Genomic DNA, 19,206 nt, shown 5'->3' with positions numbered 1-19,206 from the left:
TCCTGGGCTTGGAATAGTGCCCTACGTGAGCCAAAGAGAACATTTAAGTCCATGCAGTTAATTTAGTGTTCCAGGCAAGGGTGGCTGGGAGCGTGAGGAAGTCACAGATACAGACACCAGTAAAACAGAAAGCACTGCAAAGAGAGTGGCATCTTTTTATTTATTTATTTATTTATTTGGTCCGTCATGGCCTAGAACTCTGGGCCTGGGCGCTGTCCCTTGGCTCTTCAGCTCAAGGCTAGCATTCTACCACTTGAACCTCAAAGGCCACTTCTGGTTTTTTTCTGTTATGTGGTGCTGAGGAATCGAACCCAGGGCCTCATGTGTGCAAGGCAAGCACTCTACCACTGAGCCACCTTCCCAGCCCTGAGAGTGGCATATTTTTGAAGCTATCTGGAGACTTGGTAGAAGCTCTGTTTATGAAGCCAGAAATCATATATGGTTGTCTAATCCTAAGATTGTATGAGTATACTTATATGACAAGGTTGAGTACAAGGTGAAAAGATACATGTCTCATGTCCTTGTTTTAAAAGTAGAATATTAATTACAATATATACTTTTCTTCTAATCCTCTTTTCTGCTTATTTTTGTGTAGCATCTTACTCTATTTATATTATTGGGCTCTCGGATTTTTTTTCCCACATAATATTATGCTGTAAATATCATCTCAAATCATTAAAATTTAGCAGCCTGATTTTAGCAGCCCATGACAACCCATCACATGAATGCCATAAATTTAATCATTTTCTTAACATTAAATATGAAAGATTTTTCAATACATATTTCTTAAAAATAACTAACTTTTTAATATAAGAACATGATGCCTTAGAATTTTTTTAAATCCTAAACTAAGAAAAATGGTTTAACTATAATTCTATTATTCATACTCATTTGCCCTGAGATTCTATTCATGATCACTTGATACATACAACTTATCAGAAATCAAGGTCCTGGGTGCTGGGAAGGTGGCTCAGTGGTAGAGCACTTGCCTTGCATGCCTGAGGCTCTGGGTTCGATTCCTCAGCACCACATAAGCAAAAAGAAAAAAGCCGGAAGTAGCGCTGTGGCTCAAGTGGTAGAGCGCTAGCCTTGAGCTGAAGAGCTGAGGGACAGCGCCCAGGCCCAGAGTTCAGGCCCCACGACGGGACCCCCCCCAAAAAAAATAAAAGAAATCAAGGTCCCTAGTCAGAGTGCAGTATTAATGAGAATGAAAGATACCCCATGTCTTACACATAAGAATTCAGATTATCGTGATGTCAGGAAAATAAACCCTTAGATGTGTATTTTAATGGGTTTTTTTCATGCATGTGTTTCTAAAGCATTTATAAGATTATCTCTTTGTTGCTTTGTATGTCCCTCCCCCACAGTATAACCCCTGCTTTCACTATATTTGATGTCAGTATAACTTGTGGAGGAGATGGGGGAAAACCAGTTGTTTAAGGATACAGGTGGACCTGTTGCAACAATGAGAAGTACAAGTTGTCATGTCCAAAACGAACTTTACAACTTCAGTGGGGGGGGGGGGAGAGGGGGGAAGGAGAAGGATTGGGATTGGGATTGGGGGGGAGGGGGGAGGCTGGGAAGGGATGTGAAGGGTAAACAAAGGAGGAGGCTGCAATGCTTGGTAAGAACTGTACACATTATCCTGCCCATGTAATTGTAACCCCTCTGTACAGTATGTTCACAAATAAAATAAAATTAAATTTAAAAAAAAAAGAATTCAGATTATCTACTCTATTGGGCCCCATAATCTGAACTTCTCACACAAGGTATCTATAGAGTTTAGAAGTTCCAAACATATAATCCCAATCTAAGATAAGAACCAGTAACAACACCAATGGATCTGCTGATCCACATTTCTTAATAGAAAAATTGTTGCTGAATGCATGCCAACTTTAAGATCTCTGATTTCCCCTCTTGTCTTGTGGATAGACGAGCAACAAATAAGCTGGAATTCTTCCAGTGATAAACTGAATGTTTATCATTGTGAATTTGACCTGACCTATCTTATCCTAAGACCAACTCTGACTAAAATCTAATCATGAATACTACCCAGATCACTTTTACCTGCTCTGTTTTTTTTTTTTCCATACAAAAATGTCAGATCATCTAATGGCATCTCCAGTTCATCTTTCTTAAATAAAATATATGGACTCTGAACCAATCTTTACAAAGGAAACATTGAGTCTTTCTTTCCTCTTCAAATATTTTTTTTTTACTGGTCATTATGTAAAGTGATAGCTTGCTATTCGTTTGTGCTCTCTTCTTTTTCTTATGTGACAGAACTCTTTTCTCTACCACTATGCCCATGTTTCTACTTTCAAACCGCAGCGTCCAGCTACTAAATTGTTGGGCACCAACCACATCCATGGTTCTCAAATCAGGAGGGAGGAGTGGCTGCCAGTACCTAAATCAACAGCTGCAGGTTCTTCCTCAATTCAAACTTTCAGGTCTCTAATTACCTTTCAGGTTCCATCCAGTTACCTAAATCCCAAAGTACCCTATATTTAACTAATTCTCTACACACTAACAAATTACTTCTGCCAGAGCCAGCCTAAGAAATAAACATCAACTTAAGACCTACATTGTCTACTAAATAACAGTCTATAAGTATTGTTTTCATATTTAGGAAACCAGTTCCCTATATCGCCATAAGCTCTGAAAATGACCCAGCATTATCACCCAATCATTTGAAAATATGTTCATATCTTATGTCCTTTGTATGATTTAACTAAAGAATATAGAAGGAGGAGCAGATGCCATTTAAGTATAAGTAGGCTCAGCCTGCTGGCATTCCTTAGAACCCTACCTTGCCTACCTTGTCATTGGATTCTACCATTCACCAAGACGGCCCAGTGAGAGCCCTTTCCACAGCACTAATCTCAGCTACTGTGGAAAATGCCTTTGTAGACATCTTAAGAAAAATCCTTCCATTAAAATACAATGAGACATAAGTCAAGCCTGAGATCAGCTGAAGAACTCTCTCCTTTAATCTGATCTGTGAAATCCTTAAAATTCATTGTTGAATGTGACCATTTTTACCATTTCTTAATAGACTGAGAGGTAGATAAAATTAATTCAGTGTCTCGCAGGAAGCATTACACCTTTTGCATCATTTATTTTCTTTTATTTTGAACAAGTAAAAATATCTGTCTCTGGCATTAATAATTTTGAGTGGGAGTTACTATATGTGAATTAAAAATGGTTATGTCAGTACATCCCTCAGCATTTAAAAGATATTTCCCTGTGTTACATCAAGTGTCACACAGTATATCAATTTTTATTTCCCATCTCTCAAGTCTGGTATGCATACTGTTTAACTTCTTAAATTCTAAGTATAGACATAATTCACAAAAGCTAGGCAAATGCTTGACTTACAGGAGATGGTATACAGAAGATTTATATGAACAACTTTATTTTAAACAAGAAAGACTTTTGCATTTTGTGCTGCTACATCACATAACTTCATCTGTGTTTAAAAAGCTATAAAATAAATTGAAAAGGTTCATTTTGTATCGTTCTAATTTCACAAGCACTATCGATCTAATAGCAAAGCTCATTTTAGTGAGAAAAGTGAAAATTTGACACTATTTTCTAGGAATGAAATGCCATGCTCCCTTTTGTACAATCTCCAGACAGCTCTGCCTAATTCTCAGCCAACCAGTTCTGAATGCCTGATAAACCTTGCTCTCCACATACTGACAATTGAAATCTCTCTCATTTGGCAGGCAGAGAAAATTGTTGCTCTTTCTTTTCCTCTAGATTATCATGGTGGTAATAATTGATTATAGTGCATACACATTGATTATCCTATATTCACATCACTAATTTACAGGTTCTAAATATGCATGTGTATATGGATTCTAACAAGCATATACACGCACATACAGAATATGTTCATGTATGTCTTTCCATTAGGTAGTCTGAAATGATTCCCAAATCTAGTCATACAGGAACAGCACTAAAAAAAATGATGATAATAGATACTATGCATTGAGCTAACTATGGGCCTTTTATAATTATCTCTAATCTCAAAACTACTGGAAGGTACTATAATTATCCATTTTTAGGAATTAGGAATTGCATGTTCAGTGACATTCAGTAACGTCTCACAGCTAGTAAACAGAAAAACAGAATACAAAGCTAATAAACAGTGGAACAGGATTTATACCCTGATTTATTTGACTCTAATACCTGAACTGGCTCCAAATGATAGCTTACCTTATTCTCTAAACTCTTTATTTTTATGTACAAATTTAGCTTAAAATATATTCAGATTCATACCTTCGTCAAAGACACTGAAGTACAGGCAATTTCATAGAGAATACTCAAAAACTTCTATGAAAAAATAACAGCTGTACACAGTGTCATCCCTATAAATCACAGTTATTTAGGCAGCAAAGATAGGAGGATTGTGGTTAAAGGGCAACCTGAGCAATTTTTTTAAAGTTAACAAGATTTGATTTCAAAGAACAAGCTATGTATGGTAGTGGGTAGTGCATTTCTGTAATTCCAGCTACATAGGCAGCATAGATAGAAGGTTCGAAATCCAGTCTGGGCAAAATCATGAGATGAGACCTTATCTAAACAATAACCAGCGCAAAAATGATTGAAGCTGTGGCTCAAGTGGTAGAGTGCTTGCCTAGAAAGTTCAAGTTCCTAAATTCAAAGTAGATTCAAAGTAGAGTATAATAGATACATAGGTACATAGGTACATATGTATAGATGTACAAAAATTCACTCGGTTTCAATAGTTAAAAGTCAAATGGCATCTAGGAATTCACTTTCTACATTTTCTCTGATTCATGTTTCATTTTAAAAATACCTTGTCCTAAAAACACAGATGTGATGTCAACAATGTTTGTCTTCCCAATGAATCACCATACCAAAAATGTCACTTACCAGATCACATAGCCAAACATATTTACATTGTTTAAACAATGGCCCACCATAAAGTTTCTAGCTAACAAGTGAGATAGCTCTGACTAACATATATTTTAACTGAAAATATATTTTATGTGCTGGAGAATTGTTGCACCCCAATCCTCAGGATAGTTAGATTCGATAGATAGATAGATAGATAGATAGATAGATAGATAGATAGATAGATAGATAGATAGGCGAATAATATGATTAACTAAGAGGTCTACATGTATAAAACAAAACAATTACTCAACTAGAAATACAACTCATACTATACTACAAAAAGATTCCCTCCACAACAAATCCTCAAGGAAACAACTGCCCAATAAATAAGTGCGCTAAACACTTAAAGAGAAACTTCTCTGAAGAGGAAAGGATGGCCAATAGACACATGAAGAAATGCTCAACCTCCCTAGCCATAAAAGAAATGCAAATCAAAACAACATTGAGATATCACCTAACCCCAGTTAGAATGGCTATAATCAAGAACTCTAACAACAACAGATGCTGGAGGGGATGTGGACAGAAGGGAACCTTATTGCATTGTTGGTGTGAGTTTAAACTTGTTTAACCTCTTTGGAAAGTAGTATGGAAGTTCTTCAAAAGACTCCACATAGAGCTCCCCTATGACCTAGCAATCCCACTTTTGGGCATCTACCCAAATATTTACAAACAAGACCACACTAAAGCTACCAGCATAACTATGTTTATTGCAGCATTATTCACCATAGCTAAGATATGGAACCAATCCAGATGCCCCTCAGTAGATGAATGGATCAAGAAAATGTGGTATATATACACAATAGAATTCTATGCCTCCATCAGAAAGAATGACATTGCCCCATCTGTGAGGAAATGGAAAGACTTGGAAAAAATTATATTAAGTGAAGTAAGCCAGGCCCAAAGAAATATAGGTCCCATGGTTTCCCTTATTTGGAATAACTAGTATATGTCTGAGACAAACAGAAACTGTCAGACAAGTTGATATTAGGTGAAATGAACCCCAAGATAAGGATTCAAATGTTTTTTTTCTTTCTTGCGATATTTATAAGATGATTTCTTTGTTGCTTTGTATGTACCTCCCCCAAGGTATAACCCCTGCTTCCACTGTATTTGATGCTGATATAATTTGTGGAGGGGAAGGGAAAAAAGTTTAAATAGGGTTACAGGTGGACCCATTACAACAATGAAATGTACAAGAGTTATGTCGAAAAACGAACTTATAACTTTGGCAGGGTGGGGGTGGGAGGTGGGGTGGGGGGTGGGGTGGGGGTGGTGGAGGGTGGGGAATGGGGGTTAGGGGGGTGGATGTGGGGTGTGGGGTGTGGGGGTTGGAGAGGGGAAGGGATGGGAAGGGGAAACAAAGGAGGAGGCAACAATGCTTGATAAGAAATGTACTCACTATCTCTATGTATTTGTAATCTCTGTGTATGGTATTTTCAAAAAAAATAAAAAAGATTCCCTTTATATTCTTTTTAAACTACTATACCCATAGTTGTAGTAGCTTATGGGATACAAATTGAGTCTATTGGCAAATATCCATTTTCTCTATTTAAGAACAGAGAATATACTGATTATTTTTAGGTCATTTATCCACATTTTATAAAATGGGAAACTGCAATAGACTAGTATGCATCTAAGGCATAAAAAGGGCAAATTGGGAACATCCTAGAACACTATACTAAGACTAGGTATCAAGAATGGTGAGTTTCAAACTCCTGATGTTGACATTACTGAGGTTTCTAAGCTTGGACAAATCAGTGGTCTATGCCTCAGTTTCCTTATATAAAGTAAATGATTTAGCCTAGAGTAAGAGTTCTCAAAGGTTTATATATCATATGTACATCATAAGTCAAATTTCAAAGAAAGCCTAAAGGCTTATATGTATTTGAGAACGTTTATCAATGAAACTACTAAAAAAGAAATAACAAAATTGATACTATATAGTATCATTTTCACTTCATAAAAATGAAAGAGTATTTTAAATCCAAAAGAAGTACAAAAACACAATCACATGATTATTTTTAAGTCTGAATTTATGATACACTTGATGAGAGCTATACTGTTCTTCAGTAAGGGTAGCCACCTGCCTTCCCTTCACCCACCAGTGAATGAGGATCATGACAAGCTGTGATTATGTCTCTAGGTTTAACATGCTGTGGAAGTAGCAGCAAGGTGAAGGGACATTTAACATGTCTTCATATAGTACTCTTCCAAGGATTTCTCAAAAATCCACCAATAAAAAAAATGCCTCCATAATGTTGCCAAGATCCAAGTACACAACTACTATTGGCTGCCTTTCGTTTCCCCCCCCCCCCCATTCTTGGGACTTGAACTCAGGGCCAGGGCACTGTCCCTGAACTGGCTCAAGGCTAGCACTTTACCACTTGAGCCACAGCGCCACTTCTGGCTTTTTCTGTTTATGTGGTTCTGAGGAATCAAATCCAGGGCTTCATGTATGCTAGGCAAGCACTCTACCACTCAGCCCCTCTACCACTCAGCCCCTATTGGCTATTAAGTTGACTTTTTTTTGCCTTAAATACATTTATGTTATAATCATTATTATCACTATATTATGATTTTAGAAGCTTAAAATCACTTTTCATAAAAAGGAAATAACCAGATAATAACAAAGACAAAATTTTACATTTATCTAGATTTTAGCTAAATGCTATTGCCTCCAAAGGCTTTGAGACTATCATGATATTCTCTCCTTAACACCTCCCCACACACACTCATACACACACAAAAGATTAATGCAGCCTAGAGAGTATTAAAGGCTAACACTAAACTGAGCCCTCAATATAATGAGAAGGATCAAGAAACACATAGAAGAGAATCACATTTTTCCTCGAAGATTCATATAATGTTATGTAATGTCAAGCGCTAATACCACCTAGATCATCTGCCCCACTAGCCTGCACCCTGCCCTACCTCTGAAGGACTTGGGCACTCCTCACTTTAAACTCAGAAAGAAGCAGAGACTTTGGTTACTCTGAGCTTTTAGAATCATGGTTTGAGAGAGAAAACTGGGGAGTGGTATCTGGGAGATGAGTGGAAATAGTCAAGATAGAGAAGAAAGTCTGGTATCGCTAGTTGAAGAAGTTTAAGATCCTAATGAAAACAATTGAAATTTGCCTTCGGGTTTTGGTCTGTTGTATGAGATTGCGCTATAAGGGATCTTTGGAAAACTGGTAGCTAGCTGATTAAATTATATATATATTAGCTCACAAAATATAGTCAAGCCTCTTCTTATTTCTAGGTCCATTCTAACCTTAACAAACAAATCTAGCATTTTAATGTAGAGTTTAAAAACCACAACCAGAATTTGTAATTTTATCTGTTATGGTACTTACAATTTACAAATTTGGAACCCTTACCTATTCTTTGTAATTCACAAACTTTATTATTAAAATGTTTGAAGCAGGCTACGGAGCAGCTATCATTACTTAAAAAGTTAATTCGATTACATAAAAGAAATCATTAGATTTGCATGTTTATCTTGGTTTTAAACTTCCAAAGAAAGCTCATAACAACTTGCCTGTGGACAATTGAAAGCAGCACACAGCAGAGGAGTCGAGAGGAGACAGGGGATGTTTTTCCTGGCCAATTCATAATTGAAGATAGAATTATAAAATATTTTAAGGAAAAAATAGTTGAAGGGTTTGCTGAAGCTGGGGGCTAATCCTACCTTTCTAAGCTTTGTTTACAGCCTTCGTTTCATTGCAAGAGAATGTCCTAGGCATGGACAGTGGCAATAGAAGTATCAAATTGCTTTTAAAAGGTTTATTTGGTCCTTTCAGAGGGTTTTGGAAGAAGTTTTGTTACTTGATCAAGAACATGAAAACACTGTTGGCTAGAGCCAAACCAGGAGCTCCCTAATTGCCTTTTGTTTATCAATGCTAAATACAATTAGCAGAGATACAGCCTAAGACAGAGGAACTGTGTGGGATGAGAAGTAAGCTCCTAACTGTCCTGTGGGGTTTTTTTTATCCCCTCAGTTTTTCTGTTGGCTGTTCTAGTCATCTCCAAAAGACAATAAATGGAAGGTCCAGCTCTTAAAATTAGAGGTCAATTAGCTACTTAAAGATGAAGCCTATCTTCAAATATATATCTATTATTTTATGCTAGCAAAAAATTAATTAACCAGGTCAAGCAGGCCTTGGAGGCTAATGTATAAAGTAATTATTTCTGATCTTTAGACAACTACTTCACATAAAGAGCTAGTCCTTTATTCTGCTCAGCATATACCTGAAATGCTTGTAGTTAATCATACCGAAGGAAATCAAAGGCAAAGTTTATCTCTTTAAAAGATGAGGGTACATCTCAAATTATGCTGCTTAATTGTTTAAAGACAAGCACTTCCTTGCTTAAAATTGTAACATCTCTCTGATCATCATGCTAAAGGGAAGGAAAAGATATATTTAGTGGTTTTCTATCCTATGACAAACAGAAAGATGGAAAAATATATGCTACTACTCCAAAGACTATATCATAATCAAAATAAACACCATATCAAAAGGACTAATACATAAAGCACACAAAGATGGGGAGAAATGAAATAAGTAGCACCATTGCATTTGCTAGAATAAGTTTTCAGTAAAGAAAAACTAAGATTCGCTAATGAATATCTGTAAAGTAGAAGCAATGATACTTACATTTCAAGCTTTCTACAGATTTGAGTTCCCCATCAAATGTATTAAATGATAAGGAAGAGGACAATCAATATCCTTCACTGATCATGAGGGAACAAAGAGCTAACAATTTCAAGTCTCAGAATTATATTAAAAAATATGTAGGTGTGTAAACTGACAAAACCATTAGCTGGTCCAGAAAGCCAAACACCCAAATAAAATCCAAAAGTTAACAAATCTATTCTCTAGTCTATTGCTCAGTCACTTGATTCAGGGATATTGGTTGTACAAGTGAGTGGAATAATCTACAACTGGAGTCTGAGGAGACATGAATAATAGGATAATACCATTCATCCCTGAAAAAGTAAGTTTCTCACAAAGATATTTTAATGAACGGAATTCTTTCACAAAGGCTAAGTTCTATCTAAAAGCTGCTATCATTAAATTATTCTTATTGATATGCTAGAGAAACCACAGAACATGGTATATTGTGTTGATAAAGAATACCTTCTCTAGACTTGAAACCATGATATAGTCAATGGGGAAAAGAATAAATATATAGATGTATCAAAAAATCAGAATTTAAGCCAGGCACCAGTGGTTCATGCCTATAATCTTAACTACTCAAGAAGCTGAGATCTGAGGATAAAGCTTTGAAGTCAGCCTGGGCAGGAAAGTCTGTGACTGTTATCTCTATTAAACTACTCAGAAAAGTCTGGAAGTGGTGCTGTGGCTCAAGTGGTAGAACACTAGCCTTGAGCCTTGAGTTCAAGCCCCAGGACTGAAAAAAAATCTGAATTTATAAAATATTTTTTACCTTAAAAGAGTAATTTAATATTTGATTAAAAATACTGTGGATATGTGTTAGTTTAACTATAACAATCTGATAGATTAAAAGTGGATTTGATCAGTGAGCATAGCTCATAAATAAATCCTTAAAAATATTAACCACTATAGTGTAATAGAAGGGAGATGGAGGATGAAATAACTGAGGCTTTATCTGTCCTCTGCAGTTAGAGCATGACACAGACTTTATAAAAATGGTGTGAATTGAATGGATCAAGAAAATGTGATATATATATACACAATGGAATTCTATGCCTCCATCAGAAAGAATGACATCGCCCCATTTGTTAGGAAATGGAAAGACTTGGGAAAAATTATATTAAGTGAAGTAAGCCAGGCCCAAAGAAACATGGGTCCTATGGTTTCCCTTATTTGCAATAACTGGTATATGTCTGGGACAAGCAGAAAAGGTCAAAAGCTATGTACATATGACCAGATAAGATTATGTTAAGTAAATGAATCCCAAGATAGGGACATAAGTGATTTTTTCTTTCTTGCTATTGTTTCTAATGTATTTATAAGGTACCATGTGATTTTTTTGTTGCTTTGTATGTTCCTCCCCCAGGGTATAACCCCTGTTTCCACTGTATTTTATGTCAGTATAATTTGGGGAGGGGAAGAGAAAAAACAAAATGTTTAAATAGGGATACAGGATGACCCATTGTAACAATGAGATGTACAAGACACTGTTGAACAACGAACTTTAAAATTCAGGGAATAGGGAGGAGTGTAGTTGTAGAAGTGGGAGGGAAGGGATGGAAGGGGAAAAACAAAGGAGGAGGCAACAGTGCTTGACAAGAAATGTACTCATTACCTTGCTCATGTAACTGTAACCCCTCTGTACAGTATTTTCACAATAAAAACTTATCGAAAAAATATGGTATGCAAATGCTATCCTGGGAATATAAAAAAAAGTCAATCCTTTTCTAGTTTCCACACCAAGAGATTTACTTAAGATACAACAAATTATAAGAGTCATATTTTCCTCACAGCATAAATAGGAATTTGAATTCACAAGCAAACACCCTCCTAAAAATCTGTTAATATTTGTAATTACTTTAAATTATTACTCTGATTTTTAAATGGTAAAAATTGACTTATCAAAAACATAAGAACAGTTTACAAAATCATTTATCATACTTTAAAAAAATACTACTTACATGGTTTTAGAAGTATCTTTTTATGGATTTATATTATATTTTATAGGATTTATGTTATGTACTATATTATAAATATAATGTTAAAAATTTTATTCAAGGAGGAAAAACATAAATGATTTTAAACTACCTACATAAGTTGGTAAAATGTGCACGGCAACTTTTATAATACTATCTTAATTGTGGCTTTTCCCAATTCTAATAAAAAGAATCTTACTTTTTCATTTGTGGAAAACAGTCAGGTTTTTATTTGTTTCCATTACAATAGACCTAGATGTGTTTGTAGTTGTATAAGAGGTCAGACACTCTTTCTTTTTTTTTCAATTACAGCTTGCAAATTGCAGAAAAATCAGCACTGATTCAGAAGTTAGCAGTTTGAACTAAAACAATCATGAATTTTTATTTATTTATTTATTTATTTATTTATTTATTTATTTATTTATTTATGTCAGTCATGGGGCTTGAACTCAGGGCCTGGGCACTGAGGTCTTTTGCTTAAGAGTGGTGCTCTACCACTTTGACCCATAGCACCACTTCCAGTTTTCTGGTGCTTAATCGGAGATAAGAGTATCACAGACTTTCCTGCCTAGACTGGCTTTTGAACCACTATCCTTAGATCTCACCCTACCAAGTAGCTAAGATTGCAGGCAGGGGAGAGCCACAGGCACCTGGTTTGAACCTAACAACCTGGTAACATTTTTTAAAAAATAAAGAAAATTTTAAAAGTAAAACTAATTCAGATTATCTCTGTATTTCTAATTTTCTTTAACAAAAGGAATTAGGCCTCATTCTTAATCATCTTATTCTATATCTTGTTTCAGATATGAAGATGTTTTATTTTTGCTAGAAAAAGATGTTTGAAGCAGCACTTAAATCTCATATTTTAATGTATAAAATGTTCATCAAAATTAACCCAAATAGTAATCTTTCTCCTAAATTTGACACTTGTCTATGACTTGTCAAAAACTCTATTTAAAAATATAATTAACCTTTTCCCCTTCCAAAGAAAAATAATTGAAAGTCTAAATATCAAAATCTGCTTTGTGTCAAAGATACGTAAGTTTTATGTAAGGAGTAAGTGTTTTTCAGCATTTGAAAAATTCTTTGAATGGTCTCATACTGATAAGATAAATACTGACAAGATAAGTCATGTTGCTATAGCTCAAGACAGAATGAACTATAAACACCAGTCTTATTGCTTCCTCTTTTTTAAACACAAATTCTCGTTATAAAAAGTCCTATATTACTAAATGACTGTAAACTATTACATTGAAAAGCTCTATCATTTTATAACTTGTACAGTTGAGTTCTAAATTTAACAAAATTTAACTGTGGGAAATAACACATACTTAAAAGTAGTTAAACTTCCCTTGGAAAACTTGAAAAATTATCTCTTGATCAAGTAATTTTTTTTATTTTGAGTAAATGTATACTTTATTACTTATTTGATATCATAGAACTACTGTATTGTTTTTGTAAGGGTTGTAGGGATTGAATTATTCTTGATTGTCATGGAATGGTTCTATTTCTTTTTCTTCTTTTTTTATCTTTAAGATTGTGTTCCATAGTTTACTGCAAAAACTTATCTATTTTACAGTGAAGTTATAACTATAAAATTATATGTGGTCAATAATGCTAATAATATTTCATAACATAATTCTCTGAACTGAACTAGTTGCTTTTCACTTGAGGTCCTCATTAGCACAGAAAAAAATCAACTAAGTAAGTCAATACAAATGATGTTAGTCTAAGAAGTAAAACAGAATGCATAGCAAAGAGATAGCAAAAATAGTAATAATAATAAACTGATATAGAAGCCTCTCAAGGAACTTCTTCCATTTCTACTTTACAAACAGAAGAATTGAGTTGATCATGTTATTTAACACCTACCAAGTTCTTAGAGAAGAACCTAGAGAAAATGGAGGAAAGTCATAGGCTAAAAATCTTGACCTTAACAGTAGGAAATATACTGAACATTTTAATAAGGACTGAACAAGGCAACACCTGGACAGTTATTTAATTAAGGAACTCAGCATGAGTCACAAAAAAGATATCAGGATGAGAAATTATCCCAAGATTTAATTGAAAGCCTTGCTATCAAAAATGCCAAAGACATTCCACTTCATCTTCATTTGGATTCTATTTTTGAAACACATAGATTTGAGTGTGGAAAGTAAAATCAGAACAACAAAAAACATTTTTAACTAAAGCCTCCTAGTGAAGATGTGTGGGCAAAAAGTTAAATTAAATAAAGGCGCTTCTTGAGACACCAAGTATTATAAACCCAGTAATGACAACCTAAATACTAAATACGAAAAACAGAAAGAAGCAAGGACCTGAGCTAAAATCACCGGCATTCATCAATAAGGTAGAAAATGAGAGCAAGCCACAAATTTAGGCTACTGGCATATTAAAACTTCAGATGATTATGATATTAATTTCATGTAAAATAATAATGTAATTTAGAATATTGGCCCAACTTAGGTTGAATTATAGATCCCAGGAGGTTAAAAATATTACAGCAAAGAAGAGAAACCAGTCTTTGGTTAAGTATATAGAATTCTGGGCTCAGAATTCTGAGAATTAATCACTAGACAATCAACTTTTTATACTAGCACTTTCTAGAATGCACATATCTATATTTCTACTGAGAAATGGAAAGCCTTACCTATCTCAAATAGTGGTTACTTGAATTAATCATCAAATGTTCAAAGGAATTACAGAAATCAGACCATCAGATGGTGATCTCTTCCCAGATCACTGGAATATGCTACATATTTTTATACTGATACAGGAATGAGGAATTGTCTACATTAGGTTACAATTATTCAGATTGTAAGCTCCTCATAGACAAGGAATATTCATATTCCCTCAGCATTAAAAAGGAATGCAGTCAATATTTGCTAAGAAACAAATTAACTAGCAGCCTTTTCCAGATTCTTCTAAAGAATTGTCCAAATCGCTTCTAAGTAGTAAATAAAGTAAGATTTTTCTCCATGGTATTATCATTTAATAAAACACATAGCAGAAAGTAGCTTGTGGCAATAAAAATAGCATCTGTATGGTACCTTGAAACCAAATGGTTCTTGGTCATGTGGGGCAAATGGCAGAAGAGAAACAAATTAGGCTTATTCCGCTTATACATCACATCAGAGAAGAAAGCTTCGACTGCCACCTAGTCAATATTTCTTACATCCACTTATACAGTTGTGTACAACATCCTTGAGTAACAGCCCTATTGGTGCTGTTTACAAGACAGGGGTACATTTGCAACATTTTAAATTCCATTTTCAAGTAGGAAAGTATATAAGTATAATCAGACGAGAGTAATAAAATACACTGACCTGGATCTGTTGCTGCAGGAGATTAATTTTGTGCTGCTGTTGCAGAAGTTGCTGCTGTTGTCTTGCAATCTATCAGAAATAAAGTTTCATTAAGTTAAAATGAAATGCTTACACCTTTGCCATTACCTCAGGGATCTCTCCTGGTATTACAAGACTGCTTTACTGCAGCTTGGTGGGACAAGTTCCTACAAAATAAGAGCAGTAGAATGAGAAAGTTGGAGAAAAGAAAAGATTTTGAAAAAGGTGTCATCTCTCTGCTTTATCTGGAGATGAAAATATCCACTTCATATCACATTTGTGAAGAACCCACCTATAACTGCACTAGTCAGCTGGAAATGATGAGACTTGGGAAATCTGACCTGTGCAGAATGCAGACAAGAAAACTTTGGTCATATTTATCTGAAGAACTTAATTTGGATGCAAAAAGTAAAATCTGTAAGCAAATACAGGAAAACGCTTTCTATTATTCTTAATATGGTCTACCTCTTCTGATTTTCAGAGTTAATCTATTTACCAATATTGTCAAAGCAGTATAAAAATATATGTAAGTTAAAAACTCTTTAGTTTTAGCTTTTTAAAATGGATTTTGAATGTGATCTACAAAAATATTTTAAGACACACTATGCTGTAATTAAGGATAAACTATGTTATAATTACCCTCAAAAGGATAGCATGTTTATTTTACAGTAAGGGATCCACATACAAGTAGATCCACAATCAAATTTAATATACCAACACTCAAGCTGGTCTTTTACACAAGTTCTATTGAGAACAGAATCTGTCCTTCAGAAGGGCAATTACTTCCTTAGGATAATGGTGTTTCTCTGTGAAACCTGAGTTAGGCAAGCTGCTGCTTATCACCTCAAAGGCTGAGCTGCCTACAGCCTGAAGCTCAGGGAGATACCCCTAAGAGTATCGTGCCAAGGGAAGCCTGGCTTTCCTGTGTCTCAGGAAGTCTGAAAGGGAAGTCCAAAGACCACTTAAGGAGGACTAGGCTTTGTGGTTCCTTGTGCTCAAGTTTGTCTACCTTTGTCTATTTCCAAAAAGCTGGTGTTCTCGAATGTGCTATGTTGGAAGTGGAAAATTAGTGTGGATCAGTTCCAGTCTCCACCTGTATGCCTCCTGGGCCTTTCTGGTGTGCTAGCTTGAGTACCAGGGGGAAATGCCCACTCACATTTCATTCAACCTAAGATGGCCACACAGCACTCTACTCCCAGATACAGTTCTGGTGATGACTGGCTCATACTGGAAGTCACGATAAAACTGCTCCTAACATAGGCTGCGGTTTGAAAAATAAGGCTACTTGTTTTTTCTAAAGTTTTATAAACAAAATGGAAACTGTATTTAATCGAGTTGGAATGGCTCACTGTGCTCGTCACCACTCAAATCAGAAATGGACAACTCACTCTGCAGCTTTAGGTACAGACACTGGATCCTCTGAATATTTATTTCCTCTTAGCAAACCAGTGAAACACCAGTAGGCATCTAATATTGATGGTCCCTCCTAAATGATCAAGTGCTGCATAGAAATGCATCGAAGACACCACAGTGCAATTACTATCATCCACTGTAGACGTATGGGTTTGACACAGTGAAGTATGGTACATAAGCACCATGTGGCTCAAATTCTGAATTTTATTTGCCAATCGGTTGAGCTACATGCTCGCTTCATTGAGCATGACAACCTAGTTTTAAGTGTCATTTAATTTTCATTTTGAAATATAATTACAAAGTGTTCACTGTAAGATATCACTCGTCTGCAAATGTGTCAAGATTAATTTGTGCTAGCTTATTCACAAGTGTCAATAGTTAATTACTGTGTCATCTCTGGATGGCTAAATGACATTCTAACTTCTGATTTTTTACAGTGTTCCTTTATGTTATTTTCCATTAGGGGCTGAGTCCATATTCCTACATGTGGGCAAATATTCAAGCATATAAAATACCAGACGTCACAACTCATTAAAATCAACAGAGCATATATTGCTCTATATACCCCTATAAAATACTTGTAACTGAAAAGATAATTCCAGTAATAATGTCAGATTCCTAAAAACTGCACATTAATTTAGGTCTGTCTGATCTAAAGCATCAGAGACCACTCGATAGAACAATTGTTCTTAGAATAATGTACTCTATGAGACAAGAAAAACATTTGAAAAAGTGTTTCATTTTTTAAAATAAAAGATATACATTTAAACTTTGTTTTTTCATTCTTCTAAGCCAATCAAGGCAATTTTTTTAGTAACCATGTGTTAATCATTTTCAATAATTTGCCTATGCTATAAATAGTGATCATATAATTTATCCTCCAAACCATGTCAACTTTTGCAAGTACAAGGAGTAGGGTACTAATAATTACACTGGAAAACAGGCATGAACGAGGGGTATTTGGAGAAAATTCAGATGTAGAGTTGCTCCAGTTTTAAGGACAGGGAAAATCATTGGCCCAGTGAGCTGAAAGAGCCCCTGAGTTTTTCTAGAACAGAATCCCTTCACCACATGAGAAAAGGAAGGCCCCAGGAGAAGCCACTTACTCACAGCTAGCATTGGAATTACCTATGATGCTCATGTAAATTAATATATTGGAATAATTAATCAAATTGAACCTTCAAAACCAATATATCACTTCAGTTATACACAGTGGTTATGATGAGTTCTTTGCCTTTCCATTACAGCCCTTGCCCCAGTTTTCTTGATGACTCTGGATTTCCAGAAGTCTGTTTCCTTTCTTATTTTTAATTTTTTAAACTTATTTTATCTTTTTTTTTTAAAGAAAGCTTACAACAAATAAACCAATTGATGTGGTTCCTTGCTGAATTTGGCACACTCCATCTCTCCATTTCCTCAGCTCCTTTTACAGGGCTCACCTGTTCTTGCTGTTGGCGAGCAAGGTCCATTTGCTGCCGTTGTTTCTCAATTTGTGAGGCTGCCAGTTTTTTCTGCTCATCATGGGCTGCCAGGAGCTGCTCCCGTAAACTGATCAGCTGGGTAATCATGGTGGAGAGCTGCCGCTCTTTTTCTGCCAGGCTCTCAGGTGTACCTAAAATGGAAGCAAGGAGAGACCTCACAAGCTTGAGGAATGTCTGAAGGAATCAGAGAACAAAGGATAGAACTTAGAAAGGGGACTCCTTAGAGACCCTCGTAGGGACACTTAGAGATCTGGCACACTGCATGTAGTTTCCCCACCGTTGTGAGTGTGAGATGCCACAGAGTAGTTACAGCAGTAGAATGAATGATTGGGCTCATTGTTTTCCTTGCCAAGAAAATGTGCTGTCACCAATAAAATCCCTGATCTTCCTTCCACTTATGGAAACAAAAGCAAAGCAGAACTATTTACCTCATTCACTTTTTCACTGACTCCCATCTATCTCATCAAATTAAGAAACCTATAAAATTTAACATCAAGGAAACAATGTAAAGATGATATTAATATTCTATCATTACTTCTCAGAGACTTACATAGTATCAATAGCTAAGACATAGTAGGTGCTCATTAATAAATGTTATTTAAGCAATTTTCTAATCTTCATCCTAAACTTTTTGTTTTCTGCAAAGATCTGCCTCTTAAATTCAGAAGCTGTGGGTCAATCTCTTGGCCATGGGACAAGTTCTACAGAGAGAAAAAAAAAACTGCCTCAGGTAAGAAAATATTGAATTTTTTTCTGTTAAGGAATCAAGCTAAAGTTTCCAAGTTCATCCTTAAAGGCAACAATGTTGCTGGGGGGCCTGGGGAGTGCACCCTGAGCCCTTTGCCATTTGTCATTCTTCAAAGGGAAAAAACACATTTCGAGGTTGAAAAGGTTATGCATAAGGATATGCTGTTTAATGACGATGATGTCGCTGAGCACTTATGGTATGCACTAATGGTGCTGAACAGTCTTTTTATGGGCAAATTGCACAGCTCTCCTAAGTAAAGGGTACAGAATCCTTTTGTGAATCTAAATTAGAGCATTTTACCGCAGCATAAGATAAGAATTTCAACCCACTGTAGTTGAGCCACACAGGTTTCATTATGAAGAAATGATCTATGATTTGAAAGCTTTTCAGAAAGATGCCACCAGCTGTCAAAGGGGACAAAGATTGCCAATTTTTGTGTATAGAGAGAGGGAGACTTCCAACCTCCTATGAAACCTCTTCATTCCTATGAAGAGATCATCAGAACAATCTAAGGAATTAAAAGTATCTTCATGAGTGATCCTATTTTTTGAGTGACCCTAAGGAGCTCCACAGAGCAAAGGCACTTGTAAAGGGTGCTGACATTACCTGTTTTCATATGTCTCGTATGATCATTACAAGGCA

The 19,206-nt window shown here is 35.6% G+C and overlaps 1 protein-coding gene across 29 annotated transcripts in view; it reads right to left on the bottom strand.

Annotated features, from left to right (window-relative positions):
• The window catches only part of Sox6 (SRY-box transcription factor 6), a 605,718-nt gene that overhangs the window by 175,899 nt on the left and 410,613 nt on the right, over window positions 1-19,206 (bottom strand). For all 29 annotated transcript variants that reach the window (XM_070032825.1, XM_070032840.1, XM_070032826.1 and 26 more), the window contains 2 exons: window positions 17,775-17,947; window positions 14,905-14,973 (listed from right to left, as the gene is read on the bottom strand). In XM_070032825.1, coding sequence (XP_069888926.1) covers window positions 14,905-14,973; window positions 17,775-17,947 — 242 coding nt within the window. The remainder of the gene's footprint in view (window positions 1-14,904; window positions 14,974-17,774; window positions 17,948-19,206) is intronic.

This window comes from Dipodomys merriami, unplaced genomic scaffold, assembly GCF_024711535.1.
Source record: "Dipodomys merriami isolate MVZ:Mamm:240054 unplaced genomic scaffold, mDipMer1.0.p SCAF_21, whole genome shotgun sequence".
Taxonomy (NCBI): domain Eukaryota; kingdom Metazoa; phylum Chordata; class Mammalia; order Rodentia; family Heteromyidae; genus Dipodomys; species Dipodomys merriami.
This window is presented reverse-complemented; position numbering and strand designations above follow the sequence as displayed.